This window comes from Mytilus galloprovincialis, chromosome 10, assembly GCF_965363235.1.
Source record: "Mytilus galloprovincialis chromosome 10, xbMytGall1.hap1.1, whole genome shotgun sequence".
NCBI lineage: Eukaryota > Metazoa > Mollusca > Bivalvia > Mytilida > Mytilidae > Mytilus > Mytilus galloprovincialis.
The window spans coordinates 25,064,254-25,082,550 of record NC_134847.1 but is presented as its reverse complement, the minus strand read 5'-3'; the positions used below and the strand labels follow the sequence as shown (position 1 = coordinate 25,082,550).

The 18,297-nt window shown below is 30.3% G+C and overlaps 1 protein-coding gene across 1 annotated transcript; it reads right to left on the bottom strand.

Moving 5' to 3' along the window:
* Positions 1–311: 311 nt before the first annotated feature.
* On the bottom strand, positions 312–17,570 carry LOC143049054 (von Willebrand factor A domain-containing protein 2-like). The gene is made up of 5 exons (XM_076222848.1): positions 17,467–17,570; positions 15,157–15,465; positions 12,231–12,488; positions 11,772–11,823; positions 312–520 (listed from the first exon to the last, which is right to left on the bottom strand). The coding sequence occupies exons 1-4, from the start codon at positions 17,537–17,539 to the stop codon at positions 11,780–11,782; spliced, it is 684 nt and encodes a 227-aa protein (XP_076078963.1). The 5' UTR covers positions 17,540–17,570; the 3' UTR covers positions 312–520; positions 11,772–11,779.
* Between the last annotated feature and the right edge of the window lie 727 nt (positions 17,571–18,297).

Genomic DNA, 18,297 nt, shown 5'->3' with positions numbered 1-18,297 from the left:
TAATGACTTCAATACTAATTTATATCAAATCTATTAATATTGAAAAAAGTCCGGTTAACCGGTTAGCGTTTTTGGTATTCGGTATTCGGTCGTTCGAACGGTTAACCAGTTAACCATTGACAACACTAAATATTATACATGTTTTTGCAAGAAAAAATATCAGGTTACAGCGAGGAACCAAATCTGTATTAGAGTTTTATTCATTTTGTACTAATGAATTTAGAAAAGAAATATTTCAAATTCGTACTAGCATTACGAGAGAGATTTATTTGCAGTGAATCTTTTTTAACTTTTTAATAAAAGTAACAATGTTAAATTAATATCTTTATTGTCATAATCATTGTAGAACATTACGAACTAAGAAGGAGCAAAAAATGTACATACAGTGTTCAAATTAATAGGGGATAAATTAGGGGATAGTAGGCACTGAATATTTTCATATACAAATTCAGCAATACGTTGATAAATATAATTTTCATTTTCTCCAACGGATAAATTCATCATACTGCTACTATTTGATCTGAAATATATATTTTAAAATAAATGTAGTCCATTAAACGGAATAATGTATTACTTCTCACTCATACTTTGTACGAATTTCATGTTAAATTACTTACCTAGGAAATTATGATTACATTATGTATTTACAGATATATTCACAAGTAAACAGGGAGCAAGCGTATTGTATCACCAACTAAATATTTTACAAGGGTTTGGCCTTTAATTATTACCCCCAAAATTTGAAGTCGATTTCAGCATGATATAAAATATAACAAAGTGGTCATTGAAAACCGGAATCATCCGTTTTCACTGTGTAGGAAGACGTATACGTTATAGTAGTATTTGTTTTTATTGTGAAAAATGTAAAAAAGAAACTATATTTTACCAACTAATAAAAGTAAGAAGATATGGTGTAGTTGCCAAATGAGACAACTCTAAACCATAGACCAAATGCCAGAGAAGTTAATAACAATAGGTCACCTCCAACAATGAGCAAAACCCATACCTCTTAGTCAACTATAAAAGGCCGCGAAATGACAAATGTAAAACCATACAAACGAGAAAAGAGTCATTTGTAAAGGTAAACCAAAGGTAATAAATATATAGAATATTAAGACAAAGCATTTAATTTATTTATTTTTTAAGATAATTGCAACTCTTTTAACAAAATGTTTGGGAGAAGCCACATTCTAGTTATTCATACCCCGCTCGACTCCTCCGATCGACAGAGTTGGGGTATATCATATATATGTCTGTCCTTCATTCCTTTGTTTCCAGAAGATAAATGCTTTTTGAAATTAAAATTAAAAGAAATTTTAATACAATGTGATTGAGCATTAAAAACAGGATAAGTTCTATTTTCTTGATTTCACTTTCACCGTTTTAGAGTACTTGATTGTTAAACAAAAATAATTGTGGTTTCTCGATAATAAACGTGGAAGCTCTTTTATCAAATTGATTGAAATGTTGTACAATGTGTTGGACCACCGAAGACACCTCAAATTAAGTTGGATTTTAATCATTTTCACTTTAATCAATCAAGAGAAATGTTTCTTGATTGGTGGATTTTTTAAATTTTTGTTCGCTTCTGGATTACAAATAGAAAACCCCTTTATGAAATTGATTGAAATTCTAATCAAATCATTAATGTTTTGAACCACTAAATACATATTTCTTTAAATGTTCGACGTCTTTACTTTCACCATTATGATTGTTAAAAAATATTCTGTGTTTTTCTTATGATAAGATCGATTTTCGTCTTTTTCAGGACACTACTTTTAAAATTAGATTTTCGTCGTTTTCACTTCAACATGTTCAACCATTCAAGAGGTATGGTACCTGTTTGTTTGAAAAATTGTAAATTTTGTGGTTTTCGGACAATGAATACAGAATCCGTTTTCTAAATATATTGAAATTTTAGTGGAATGTTTGGAACCACTTAACAAAATCATCATCACACTATTTTTTTTATAGTGATTAAGATTATAACACAATGTTGTTTGCTGAATTCCAATGTTTAACACTTTTACCTTTTCAATATAATAGAAATCTATGCGACTGTCAAACAAGTGAGGGATTAAGCTAGCTTTTTCAGTTAATGCGGACAGGGTAAGCTGTTTCCCCTTAATTACCTCTCTGATATACAAAAACAAATAGTCTAAGCCTGTCTAAGATAGGAGTCTGCATTTGAGTGGTTGTTGTATGTTGCATTTGATCATATGCGTTCTTTGTTTATTGTTTAGTGAAGTTCTTGTATTATTCTGTTGCACCACTGTTCCAGGACTATGTGGAGAATTGGACGCCCACTAACATGTTTAACCCCGCCACATTCTGTATGTATGTGCCTGTCCAAAGTCAGGAGCCTGTAATTCAGTGGTTGACGTTTGTTGCTATGTTACATATTTTATTTTTCGTTCATTATTTTTATACATAAATTAGGCTGTTATTTTTCTAGTTTGAAGTGTTTAACATTTATCATTTCGGGGTCTTTTATAGCTGACTATGCGTAATGGACTTTGCTCATCGTGGAAGGCCGTACGGTGACCTATAGATGTTATTTTATGTGTCATTAGGTCTCTTGTGAAGAGTTGTCTCATTGGCAATCTTACCACATCTTCTTGTTTATATAAGGAATCCAAGAATGTAAGCATGTTAACGTTGATTGTTCTCCCTTGATGAAATTTTTTTTTATTCACAGATATTATCATGACTCGTAGCTATGACAAAGTTGGTTATCTTCTTTCAAATAAAAATAGAAATATATTATACTGTACTATATAAATATGCAATTAATTTGTTATAATGATCTAATATAGTCATGATTCTAGATATACTGGCTCATTTTATATCTTTATTTTATAATGTAGTGTTGTAGATTTATGTGTATATAATTGAAAAATGATATGAAACACAATATTGGATTGAACTCAAAAGGATAGGCTCCCTTATTAGTAAAAATATATTACAAACTTACGACTTACAACTACTCGTCTAATAGAATTACTTGAATGAGAATGAGTGTTCTCACGCTTGATTAACACTGTGAGTATCAAGTGCCATAAGGGAGGGTCTGGAGATGGTGTACTTAATTTCTGAATTTAATAAATATTTAGACTTTTTTTCTAATTTTTTATTTGTTGTCCGTTATTCCCTTTTCTAATATTTTCGCACCACATTATTTCCAATTTGTTAATTGTGTGGTCTATTTTCTACTATTCTTTAGTGTTAGGGCCAATTTTTATGTCGTATTAACCAATTTTCTACAAACCCCATCCACACCCTCTGAGGACTTGGAAAGTCACCGGATGCACATGTTTGTTCATGGTTATTGGTTCCTTAAATCCAGTATATTTTAGAAAAATTATTCTGTAAACATCATTATCAATACTTTTGCTATACTTTCTTATCCGTATACTGTTGAATGACAAACATTAAGAGCTTTGTTGTTATTTATATTTTTGCCTTTTCGTCTGGAAATTTCAAGGTATGTTTTACATGTTGGAAACTTAATTGGTACATTGTAACTAATTATTCAATAAAAGACAACTTAAAACACAACATTAAAATATTTCAAAATTTAACCTTATTTTTAGGCCATTTCTTGGTAGAAACCGAGGTTCTGTATCGATTAAGGCTACTTGTATGGGATAAAATCCTACTTCATGTAAGACCAAATTGTTTCTTACAAAAAACGCCATTTTTTTTTACATTTGCTGGCCTTGACATAAGTTTGATTTTTGACCTTCATTTTGAAAATCATAAAAAATTTCATCTAAAATGTCATATATATAAGACTATTGAGTATATAAATTAACTAAGAATATAAGAAGATATAAATTTAATAAAGAATTCTAGCTAGAAAACATAATATATTACATTGAAACAAGAATTTGAATTGTTTAGATTTTATATTTGTTGTCCGTTATTCCCTTTTCTAATATTTTCGCACCACATTATTTCCAATTTGTTAATTGTGTGGTCTATTTTCTACTATTCTTTAGTGTTAGGGCCAATTTTTATGTCGTATTAACCAATTTTCTACAAACCCCATCCACACCCTCTGAGGACTTGGAAAGTCACCGGATGCACATGTTTGTTCATGGTTATTGGTTCCTTAAATCCAGTATATTTTAGAAAAATTATTCTGTAAACATCATTATCAATACTTTTGCTATACTTTCTTATCCGTATACTGTTGAATGACAAACATTAAGAGCTTTGTTGTTATTTATATTTTTGCCTTTTCGTCTGGAAATTTCAAGGTATGTTTTACATGTTGGAAACTTAATTGGTACATTGTAACTAATTATTCAATAAAAGACAACTTAAAACACAACATTAAAATATTTCAAAATTTAACCTTCCTTATTTTTAGGCCATTTCTTGGTACAAACCGAGGTTCTGTATCGATTAAGGCTACTTGTATGGGATAAAATCCTACTTCATGTAAGACCAAATTGTTTCTTACAAAAAACGCCATTTTTTTTTACATTTGCTGGCCTTGACATAAGTTTGATTTTTGACCTTCATTTTGAAAATCATAAAAAATTTCATCTAAAATGTCATATATATAAGACTATTGAGTATATAAATTAACTAAGAATATAAGAAGATATAAATTTAATAAAGAATTCTAGCTAGAAAACATAATATATTACATTGAAACAAGAATTTGAATTGTTTAGATTTTATATTTGTTGTCCGTTATTCCCTTTTCTAATATTTTCGCACCACATTATTTCCAATTTGTTAATTGTGTGGTCTATTTTCTACTATTCTTTAGTGTTAGGGCCAATTTTTATGTCGTATTAACCAATTTTCTACAAACCCCATCCACACCCTCTGAGGACTTGGAAAGTCACCGGATGCACATGTTTGTTCATGGTTATTGGTTCCTTAAATCCAGTATATTTTAGAAAAATTATTCTGTAAACATCATTATCAATACTTTTGCTATACTTTCTTATCCGTATACTGTTGAATGACAAACATTAAGAGCTTTGTTGTTATTTATATTTTTGCCTTTTCGTCTGGAAATTTCAAGGTATGTTTTACATGTTGGAAACTTAATTGGTACATTGTAACTAATTATTCAATAAAAGACAACTTAAAACACAACATTAAAATATTTCAAAATTTAACCTTCCTTATTTTTAGGCCATTTCTTGGTACAAACCGAGGTTCTGTATCGATTAAGGCTACTTGTATGGGATAAAATCCTACTTCATGTAAGACCAAATTGTTTCTTACAAAAAACGCCATTTTTTTTTTACATTTGCTGGCCTTGACATAAGTTTGATTTTTGACCTTCATTTTGAAAATCATAAAAAATTTCATCTAAAATGTCATATATATAAGACTATTGAGTATATAAATTAACTAAGAATATAAGAAGATATAAATTTAATAAAGAATTCTAGCTAGAAAACATAATATATTACATTGAAACAAGAATTTGAATTGTTTAGATTTCTATTCACAGGTTTTAGATTGATAGTTAATGTAGTAGGTATGGAAAAAAAATTGTTGCTTTTTCATTTGGCTTACATTTTATTTTAAGTTTTATTTCTTTATTTTTGCTCTATTTTCTTCTTTTTTTTTGACTAGTTTCATTTGATATATAGCCTTTTTTCTTTGCTTTTATTGTTATGTTGAATAAATGCATGCATGCTTTGGCTTACATATATAGGTATTATATGTTATAATTTGATTTAGTTTTTTTTTTGCTTTTTTCGTTCTGCATTTTGTGTTCTGGTGTTTATATATCTAGAGAAAATGCATGCTTTAGTCTATTTCAATGTGTGTGAATTTATAAGATCACCTTATAAGAAGTGTATATATAAACAATTGGAGGATTTGCAGGGTGCTTTTTATACCTTTAAGACTCTATATTTCTTAAAAAAAAACATTAAGATTGAAAAAAAAAAAAACATTTTGTACCTTCAACATGTTCAATACTCAAAAGGGGATACAAATTTATACCTTAAGATGAGCTTTTAAAAATTAATATTTCGTTTTTGATCTCAATTAAAGTAAATTGACAAATTGTGTATGCTTATTTAAATCCGAAGATGCATAGTGACACCTCACATGTTGTAGTGATGTGATATAAACGTAAGACAAACCTGACCAGATCAGATAAGGAAGCACAAAACAATGGACATTTTGTGGTTTTAAGGTGCTTCTTGCGTGATCTCTTTTCTTTTGTCTAAACAATTATTTAATGTCTAAACCAAATTTATTAATTATAAGTTTGTAAGAAATGGTGTTTAAATATGGAGATGTAGTACATTTTCTTATGGAGATCAGTACACAACTTAGTCTGGCCTAATTTTGATCTATAAACAAATTGAGTTATCTCCCCTAGAACACATGTAAAACTACATTAAGATCAAAAATATCTTTGTTTCATGTTATATACTTTAAATGTGTTTCTTTTTCTTTTTTGTTTGTTTATTTTATGTATATATTTATTACAAAACATGGATTTGTGGTATTTGGCATATATATGAATATTTTTTTCCGGAACTGAAATATTATGAAATCAGTCCTGATGTCTCGCATGGACTATTTTTTCCTTTGTTTTACAAATATTATACTTCACAGTTGATGAACAAATATCATGATGGAAGGAAAAACATTAGAATAATGTCCTATAATTGTCAAGGACTTCACATGAAGGAAAAACGGGGAGATATTTTTGATTACCTTAATTCAAAAGATTTAAATATATATTGTCTCCAGGATACACACTTTATAGAACAAGATGAAGTTTTGATAAAAAACCAATGGAAAGGCCATTGTGTTTTCAATTCATTTGCTTCAAACAAAGAGGAGTTGCTATACTGTTTAAAAATAATTTTGACATAAAATACACAAAGTTAAAAAAGATGAAGATGGCAATCTGATGGGATTGGATCTTAATATTAAAGACAAGAGATTTACTCGGATAAATGTTTATGGGCCAAATATTGATACTCCCTGCTTCTATGACAAATTAACAGAAATTATAGATTTCTTTGGAAATCAGCACTGTATTATTTTGGGGACTCTAATCTTGTTCAAAATTTCAACCTTGATACCCATAACTATATAGGTATAAACAATCCAAGATCTAGAGAGAAAATTTTAGAAATTAAAGAATATAACAATCTGGTTGACCCATTCAGAGTAATATACCCTGAGGTTAAAAGGTTTACATGGAGAAGGAAAAACCCTTTTAAACAATCTAGATTAGATTTCTTTTTGATTTATGAAAGCCTTATAGATGACATTTGTGAAGTAAACATTGGTAACAGCTACAGGTCAGATCAATCACCAGTGATTTTGACTTTAAAAATAAATGAATTTATAAAAGGCAGAGGCTTCTGGAAATTTAATAACTCTCTCCTTCATGTTCCTGAATATGTAAAACTAATAACACAACAAATTACTAACACAGTTGAGCAATATACAATGCCAGTGCATAGAGGGGATGCTTTACATAGTATTGATAATTTAGATATTGATTTTTCAATTAATGATCAATTATTGTTGGAGACCCTTCTACTTGAGATTAGAGGTAAGACTATTTCTTATTCAACATTTATAAAAAGAGAAAGGACAAAACAGGAAATCCAACTGACTGAGGAGATACAAAATTTAGAAAATAAGGTAGGTATAGAGGACACTCTTGATGAAATAGAAGCCAACAAATGTCAACTTAGAATTTTCAGACAGAACAGGGTTAAAGGTCAATATGTTAGGTCAAGAACCCAATGGATTGAAGAAGGAGAGAGGCCAACAGATTTTTGTTGTAATTTAGAAACACAAAACGTTGTCACTAAAACTATTAAAAGACTAGTTACTGATGAAAATACTGTAAAAAAAAATTTAAAAAAAAATCTTAAAACAATCAAAAATGTTTTATGAGAACTTTACAAAAGACAAGAATGCCTTAAAAAGTAAACCTATCAAGGGAATTACCATCTTTGACATCTAAATTAAATGATATCGAAAAAGAATCATTAGAAGGTAACATTTCTTTTGCTGAATAAACACAAGCTTTGAAAAGGATGAAAAATAATAAGTCCTTGGTCAGATGGTTTTACTGCAGAATTTTTCAAAGTATTTTGGATAGACATTGGAACGTTTGTTTTGAGGTCAATAAATTATTCATATCAGATAGGGGAAATGTGTGTCACACAGAGGCAGGTAGTAATCACATGTATTTCTAAAGAAGGCAAGTCAAAACAGTTCTTAAAAAATTGGCGTCCAATTACACTTTTGAATTCAACAAACAAACTAGCCTCTAGTTGAATTGCTGAAAGGATAAAGTCAGTTTTAAATAGTATTATTGATTCTGATCAAATAGGCTTTATCCTAGGTAGATTTATTGGGGAGAACTGTAGACTTATAGATGATATTTTACAATTTACAGAAGAAAATGATATCCCTGGTATATTATTACTCATTGATTTTGAGAAGGCCTTTGACTCTATATCATGGGTCTTTCTTTTTGAAACACTGAAGTATTTTAATTTTGGAGACTCTATTATGAACTTGATAAAAACATTTTATAACGATATTACATCTACTGTCACCCAGAACTGCTGTCTGTCAGACTTTTTCTGTGTGGAGAGAGGCTGTAGACAGGGTGATACTTTGTCTCCTTGTCTTTTCTTACTATGTGCTGAAATATTAGGCATTTTAGTAAGAAACAGTGATGAGATCAAGGGTATTACGATAGACGATTCAGAGTATTATGCTCCTCGAATACAAGAAATAGAAAAAAAATTACAAAAATGGTCAAAACAGTCACTTACCCCGTTTGGTAAAATTACAATTATAAAGTCATTAATTATATCAAAATTTAATCATCTGTTCCTGTCCATCCCAGGTCCAGATGATAATATGATAAGTCAACTTAATAGTAAAATTTATTCATTCATTTGGGATGATAAGCCTGACAAGATAAAGCGGGATCTTCTATGTCAGGAATACTTCCGAGGGGCCTAAAAATTATTAATTTGAGAAATTTTATACAAGGGTTAAAACTTACTTGGGTTAGAAGATAATTTAAGTCAAAATCGAAATGGATTCAATTATTTACCTCCACCCAAAATATAAATTTTACAGAGTTGGCTTATTTTGGAATTATTAAAAAATAAAAAAAAAACAGATTTTGGGATGAAGTTTTTCATGCCTGGAAAACTATGTCAAAACTCAGACATCCATTTTATTTTGAGGAAGTCATTTCTACATCTATATGGCATAACGAACATATTAAAATTGATAATGTCAGCGTTTACTATAAAAATTGGGCACATCATAGGGTATGGACTGTAAATGACCTGTTAGATGAACATGAAGATATATTAACGTACGAACATTTTGAAATTATGTATAATTTCAAACCCATGTTTCTTCAGTTTTATGGACTTACATAGCACTAAAAAAAAGTGGCTACAAGACATCAACACTGAAAGAGGAAAAAAACACATCAGGCTATTATACCTTTTAACATTGATATTTGTTTCAAGTCCGAAAAAGGCTCAATGGACTTGTATACTATTTTAAATCAAGGAATTTTACCTACAAATTTTGTAGCAGAAAAAAAAAAAATGGGAAGGTATTCTTAACAAAGTTGTAGAAAATTGGAAAAAAATGCACTTGTGTGTTACCAAGGTTTCAAAAAACACTAGGTTATGTTGGTTTCAATATAGAATTATTCATTATATTTAATGGGACAAATGCTTTACTATTCAAAATGAAGCTTTTTAATTGTAATTTGTGTACATTTTGCAAGGAAGAGCCTGAGACTATAGAACATTTACTTTGGGGTTGTCATATTGTAGCCGACATTTGGACCAATCTTAATTCATGGATTTTCGATAAGGTTCTTATCGAAATTCCACTTAATTTGAAAATTGTCATGTTTGGTCTTTATGAAAATTATAAACTGAATTTTATTAAGAATAAAGTTATATTACTGACGAAGTACTTTATTTACAGATGTAAGATGCAAGATATAAAACCTAATATAAAAGGTCTTCAAAATTACATAAAAGAAAACTTGATTTTAGAGAAACATATTTCTTCAAAATACTTAAGTGTGGAAGAACAGAACTTGTACTGGAACCCCTGGGCTAAGGTTATTGATTAAATTGGTACATGTATGTATATAAGCATTTGAAATTATTTGTACACTGTTATACCATACCATATGTATGCACTACACGAAAAGGCAGATTTACAACAATTTGGACAGTCGTGTAAATGTTTGACAAATGTAACTACTTTTCTGCCAGGTATATTTGCGGACCTGCTAATGTATATGTAAATGTATTATTTTTTTGACATTATTTAGGAGGTCGTCAAAGATATGCTGAAGATAATTATTTTATTTCCATAGCTTTAGATATTCTCCAAAGATATGTAACGATAGGCCATAGATTTGCATGCACTTTCCAAGATAGGAGATATATGCAAAGTTTAAAATTTGCGTAACTGTTTTACAGAGGTGTGGGCAGTTTTGAGAGACCGCGGTTTATAAAACATTTACGACCAATGTAAATGCTGATAAATGTTTTGTGTAATATTTGCAAACACTTGTCGATATCGTTCATGTATATAAAGAAAAGTATTTTATTTACTAATACTTTCCAGTATTAAAGTTATTTTGATAAATATTGATATTTGCAATATATCTTTACATATATTTCTTGCACGACTATTACTATATGAATGAAAATGTTATTACTATATTTAATCCATAGATTTTGAAGTATTAGTTCATAGAATACGTATTATGCCTATTTATTTCATTTGCTTGCTTATTGTGCCACAAGATAAATATATGTTGATACTTGTAAATTCATGAAGAAAAAAAAAAAATTATACAAAAAAAATGTTCATCTACTTTATATAATCTACATAAACAGTTCATTATTAGCTTGATGAAAAAAATAAAGATTTTTGTGACTTTTTCGGAAAAATATCATTTTCAATTTTTGTACCAAGAAGTATACGCATAACGTCATATCTGTAGACAATGTGTCTTTACAGAACAACTGTTGACGAATCATATTGTACAATATAACTACTGGTATGTCAATCAAGGGAAGTGAATCAGCAAACAGCACACATAAAAATTTCTTTTTATCGACTTTTTACAAGGATATTTAAAAAGAAATGCTGGGTGAATCTTTTGACTTTTTGTGAATGTTTTTGTGATTTGTATATCAATTTGATAAGACAAGCCCTTATCAACTGATTTTTATTGTTGGTTTTAATGACTTGTTGTTACAATATTGTTAAAGTTATGAGGAGGGTTGGGCTCCCGGAAACATGTTTAACCCCGCCAGTATGTGCCTGTCCCAAGTCAGGTCCGTGTAAATAAGTGGTTCTCGTTCTTTGCTTATATGAAAATAAACTCATTTTTGTTTTCTGTTTATTGTTTTGTATTTACATAATGTTTGGTTTTCTTGTTAAATTGTTTTACATTTCTCATGTCAGGGATTTTTTTTTAACTTTCTATACGATATGAGTTATGGTCATTTTTGAATGCCTTACGGTGAACTAGGATTGAGCACATCTATACTATGCTATTGGTCGCAGGTAATTAGTTGCATACCACCCCTTTTATTTTGATGTTGATGTACAACAAAATATGAAAATTATACAATTTTCAGTATTAAATGTCTAGATTTCGATTGGTTATTTATGTTGTGGTGTTGCAGTTTCACTGATCTATAACCCATATTTTATACTACTTTTTTTTACAAACGAACCTGTTTGTTTATCCTGAACTGCCACGCACACCGATAGAGGCTGGACGTTTCACTAAAAATTAAAATACCATAAGATTTTAACATGAATTGAAAATTAAAAAAAAAAAAAACCCAACTATTTTTGGTTGAATCACATTCTAGCCAATCTGTTGTGAAATGAGACTAAACAAAGTCTTTGTTTTAATAACAATAAAAAAAAGTAATACGCATGACTGAAATCATGCTGGTATTCTTTGTCTTATGGATTTTAATTATCCCCATGCTACCCCTTTTGTCTTCTCGTCTTTGTTTTAAATGATGAAAAGTGGTTTACTACTTTTTTGATATTTGAAAGTCTCTGGCTTTTATCACAAAGTAGCATTTTTTGTGCATTCTTCTTTTCATACGTTGTTGTACATGTACAGAAGAAAGAAACTGTAATAAATGAATGAATAAAAAATAAAAATAAAATAAAGTTACCAGCAAAAACTTTCTTTGCAATTCTATTTCTGAACACACGGTTCCTAAGTCCAGCAAAACTTTTTACAGGTAATATGAATGATTTGCTAGATGCCATACAGTCAATCTCTTTCTTATCAACCTTGTCGCCAATGGGGATCACCATGATGGTAACTCCAGAAATTCGCAGGTCTTTCGCTGAATCACAAGTTTTATCTTTACCTTGAGATTTTCCGTCAGTCATGACTATGGCGACTTTAGGAACTCCAGTTCTAGCTCCTATAATGAATTTTATGAACTGGTTAAATTAAAGTCAGCAGACGTGAAAATAACTATGTTATAAACGTTAAAAAAAACCCACTAAATACCATGTATTCTGTCAATTTTGGTTTCATGTGTAATAATTCTTCCATTTGAAGAAAAACAAATAGCTTTTCATTGTCTTAAAATTGAAACAGTTAATGACAGGAACTTCTTAAAACTATCATATCATTAGTCTTCCCTCTACCCTACCGTAAAAGTCAACCGAACACTTGAAAGCACACTTTGAAGAACAAGGTTTGGATAATGTCCAATTTAATGCATTTTTTTAATAAATGCTAAAGAAAAAGAGTAAACACTCTCAATGTACTTTAGTTTGAAGATTTGTTTATATCAATTGAGGATGAACTTGGGTGAAATTAAAAGAAATCAAGGATTCAAAATAGATTCTTTAAGTCGAAAGAGCATTAATTAAGGAACCAATTTAGCAAAATATATATTGATGGGTTATGGATCTCCTTTTCGTGATATTTGAGTTTAACAATAGTCGAAAAAGGCTGACTCGGACTTTTACCTTATAGTTGCATTCGTATTGCGTGGGTCTCAAATCGAAAGAAAAGAAATCTATAATCTGCTTTAATTTTGGTAAATGACTTTTTATGTGCTATTGTAGTATCATATGAAAAATAAAAATGGGTGTTATGGGGCAAAATATTTTTCCTGTATCGTAGGAAAAAACCAAGGAGTCCGAACATCTATCACACATTCCTTCACCTCACCTAAGTACACCCTTAATAACAATTACACGTCATCACCTGTTGGTTAACTGTTTTGTAATATCTTTTTCACAGATTGTGACGAATAATTTCCAAATCTTGTAACCATAATCACGCCTTCTTTTCCTCAAATATGACATACCGAATAAGACTTATTGAATGCTTTCTATCTGATTCACAGGCGTTTGGGACAAAGACCTCATTTTATTTCTATATATTTTTGTTTTTAAAAAAAATCAGTAAATATTCTTTAATATTTAATTTATTTTGACGTCTATGATATCTTTCTCTTATTGATCCAATAAAACATTATAACGGTAGTTTATATAAATTATGACGAAAGTGGACGTTAAGCACATGCGCTGTTTGACTCCTAATGTAATGCATTGAAGTCCGATGTGTTCGAAAGCGTACGCGTTTGACGTCTACCTAAAAAAAATAATGGGCTTTACGAAATTAAATCTACCATTAAAAAAAACATGTAATTTCTGGATAGCTAAGTGATTGTACATACCAACCATGGAAGAAGCGAAATGGTAAGACATTTTTGAATTGAAACAAATTTTCTTATTTGTATGTCTAAATTGAAATATGGTACATACTAGATGCCGTAGCCGAGCAAATATTCGATATTTGAAATTCAATATCCCCCATTTTCACACTTCTTTGTACTATGAACATCAAAATTATTTTTATAAAAATATTTCCTTTCCCAATATGGACTGTATACTTACAACAAAATGTTTTTCATTTACCTGTGTATAATAGAATTGTAAAAGGCGGATTTTTCTTCAAGCTTATTGTTGTTTTTCTGATAACATTTCACTGTTACTTTAATTGTCCATCCCTTATGTTATTGATGTTGTGTTTACATTGTGTCATTGATTTATTCGTTCAGTGTATGTTTACTTGTTATTGTTAATATGTTCTTTGATTGAGTTAAGCTATTTCAATTGATATGTTTATAGTGTGTCTATGTTTTGATGTTACACTATTATTTCGGGGTAAGGTAAAAGTTGGCGCCTGTTTAAGTATTTAAACCCGCTGCATGTGTTTTCACCTGTCCTCAGTCAGGAACCTGTTGTTTAGTTGTTGTCGTTTGTTGATGTGGTTTATAAGTGTTTCTCGTTTTCATAATGATTAGACCTTTGGTTTTCCTGTTTGAATGGTTTTGTACTAGGCATTTTGTTGGGCTCTTTATAGCTTGCTGATCGGTGTTAGTCAAGACTCCGTGTGAAAGGCCATACTTTGGCCTATAAAAGAGGGACGAAAGATACCAGAGGGATAGTCAAACTCATTGTTTAATGGTTTACTTATACAAATTGTTACTTGGGTGAAGAGTTGTCTCATTGACACTAATATCGTATCTTCTTATATCTTATTAGAAAACTAGGAATAGAGGAGCATGATATATTGTTCTTGTAGCATTGTTCGCATAACAACCCTCACACATGAAATAAATAAAGAAAATTAAAGTAAAGAATATCCCCCCCCCCCAAAAAAAAAAAAAACAAACCCAATTTGTTTTTCAGAAAAGAGCATCCATGGCCCAAACGCATGTGGCCTAACCCTGATACATCATCAAATTCATAAACCATTAGTGCATGTAAATTCACAAATCCTAAAATTTAAGTGATTTTAAAGGTTTGTATAGAATACATAAAATAGAGATGACTGAACTCAATTAAAACAAAATCTCACACAGTGCACCTAACACCATTAACAACCATAACCCACTACTACGAAAATGTGATTGGGATTAAACCATTTTTAAATACCTACACACCTCTCCCTTTGTTGATCTAATCCATTTTTCTTAAAACAAAAATACAAAAAAAACCTATATGGTGCAGTTACAACAGGATAAACATGTATATGGTTAATGATGTTTATTACAAACTTTTACATACCATAGCTTGCTGAAAAGCTGTTAAATCGTGCATGGTCTAATGCAAAAAATGTGTTTGTTTTTCCTCCTTTATAATTAACACTATTTATTGCATTGCGGAGACAGCTCCCACATCTGTTGTTATCTTTCAGTTTTATTTCTGTCGTCACAGTTGTTGAAAATACATCTAGGCCGAATTGTGTCGCTTTCTTCCCAAGTTTGTAAAGATAGGTTTCATACTTTGCAAAATTTTTCATTTCTTTAAAATCTGCCTTTCCAACACTGCCTGACGAGTCAAGAATAAATACCACATCTTTCTTTCCTTTAAACCCTGAAAATGACATAATATTGTAATGCCTATAGCTAATAAAAAGAGATAGGCATGTTATTTGGTTTTTGCATTCTTGACATATTCAAATTTAACGTTTGTTTTAAGTATGTGTGTTCAACTTTTTGTCAGCCAAATTAATTTTATGCATATATTTAGCTATTGCGTTTATATAAATATCATTCAAACTTGATGACTAAAATGGTCGAACCTCGTTATCTCGAAGTCAAAGGGACTGGACAAAAGTAATTGAATTATCGGAGGTTCGACTCATCTGAGGTCGAGTGTGTCGACATACATTTTGAATCCCTGAAATACGATAAGATATTTAAGTAACATAGATATTTTGAACAGCGTGCATTCTTTTATATAACACTTTATGAGTGTGTTTTAAATTTCCATATTTTGTGGTCACTGTTAATAATTAAACACACAAAGCCAGATACAGGAATTCACAAATAAGTTCAATACACAAATATTTACAGAGATCAGTCACCATTAATTATGAAATCGGTCGATGAACGTAACAAGTTCAGAAATATCTTATATGATCGCGGGTCGTCTGCTTTGCAATAAATTATTATTAATTGGTCATAATTGACTTAACACTTTCATTTATTGTCATCAATGATTTTTTTCCTAACGATTCATTGTATCTCGTCTCGGGTTATCTAAATTCGTTTCGTTTTATGTCAGGCGAAATTTATGTTCAACACATTAAAATTCCGCTTAGACAATTAACAAAGGTACGTGTTAATTACCGGTCACCATACACATATCATTTCAACTGTTAACAAACAAGTATTCAGTGGTTGTCGTTTTTTGGTTGCGTTCATCGTTTTTTTCTAGTTTTTTACATAGATTAGACCGCCGTTGGGTTTCCTGTTCGAATTGTTTAACACAAATCGTTTTTGGGCCCGTTATAGCTTGCTGTTCGGTGTGAGCCGACTCGGAGGCTCTGTGTCGAAGGCCGTACTTTGACCTATAATTGTTAACTTTTTATACATTGTGACTTGGATAGAGAGTTGTCTCAACGGCACTCATAGCGTTGTGTTTCCGTTGTGTCGTTTGTGTTTTCTCTTATTTTTGAGTGTGAATTCACATTACTATAAGACGTGTCACGGTACTTATCTATCTTAAATTCATGTATTTGGTTTTGATGTTATATTTGTTATTCTCATAGGATTTTGTCTAATGTTTAGTCCGTTTCTGTGTGTGTTACAATTCAATGTTGTGTCGTTGTTCTCCTCTTATATTTAATGCGTTTCCCTTAGTTTTAGTTTGTTACTCCGATTTTGTTTTTTGTCCATGGATTTGTGAGTTTTGAACAGCGGTATACTACTTGTACCTTTATATACCACATCAACTTATGTATATTTAATCTTTTTGAAATTGATTTGATTGCAAAAGAAATGCATCCGATTTGCATTGTTCATCAATAACTCTGCATCTTAAGAAATTTCTTACTTTCAAACTTCGAGTCATCGGGGTCAATTAACATTAATTTTAAATCGACGGGACTGTTAAGTTTACTCAACTTAAATAAATCAACCGAGTTCAACTCATTAGAGGTAAGTATCCATTGCTCAAACGGGAATTTTACCGGGACCGAGAAATGAATCATTCGAGTTTTCAACACAACCGAGTTAGACACAACACATAATCATAAATAAGTTTGCTGAATATGAATGTCATCTTATATTTACGTTATATAGATGTTTATAAGATTTCGCAATTTTGATTGGCAGGAAACAATCTCGAGGCATTTAAAAATTATGTTTTAATTTCCAATAAAATGCACAATGTCTGCATGTGTTCTAGTTAACATCCTTTCAATAATGCATAGGAAAACAAACGGAAAGCTTCATTTTTTTTCTGTGAAGCGTGATACAAAAGTACAGAGCCGTTTTAAGTGACTATAACATGTTTAAATTGCATGGTTACTTTCAACGGTGTATTTATACTCCTTGTATAATTCTATTTAATTTTGCAATAAATACTTACTCAATCTTTTTCCACTCACGGTAAAGGTGACGGCTACTAGTAAAATTAGTAGACTAGCTGATAATATTGTCATTTTTTTCTGGAAATATCAATCTAGATTTTATATCATAAATCAACCAACTATAACACAGATTTATTAAAATAAATTAAATGATAAAATCACACATTATACGGTTAAATCGGAGTGCCCAGTGCTGATAATAATACAGCTTTTCGACTGATCGAGAGTTGTTTAAAACTGGTCCAATAACTACACGATATGTCACTTTTGGTCGTATTTAAACATAAAAAAGGACAGTGAAATGATTGCACGGCCTTTCCGATTTGCATTTCTACAAAAACATAATAATTATAATTTTCTACTTAATTTATCCTAGGTACATTTTATTTTTTACAAAAAGTAACGTGCGTAACCATAGATTAAATACTCATTGATAAACAAAATGCACTGTGAGAAAATAATCTACCTAGTCCAACACAAAAACAGCTAGTCTAAAAACACTACAAAAGTTGTTTTACAAAGAATTCATGATTATTTGAGAATATATAATGATTATCAGGTTGTCTACATTTTGATATTTTACAATATGAATATGCAGACATTCAGATAATCGATTTATCGGGTTGTATTTGCGTATTTTGCATGATAAAAAAAAAATGTTTTTTGTTTCACCAGCAAATCGGAACATGACGTGTAAATCGGGTGATACTTATCAACGTCGGTAATATATTATGACGTCGGTGATATGTTCGGGTCCAAGTTATTAAGGCCGAGTCAACGTATTTGACGTCACAAAGTCGTGATATTCAATTTTATTAAGAGCTAAGCAG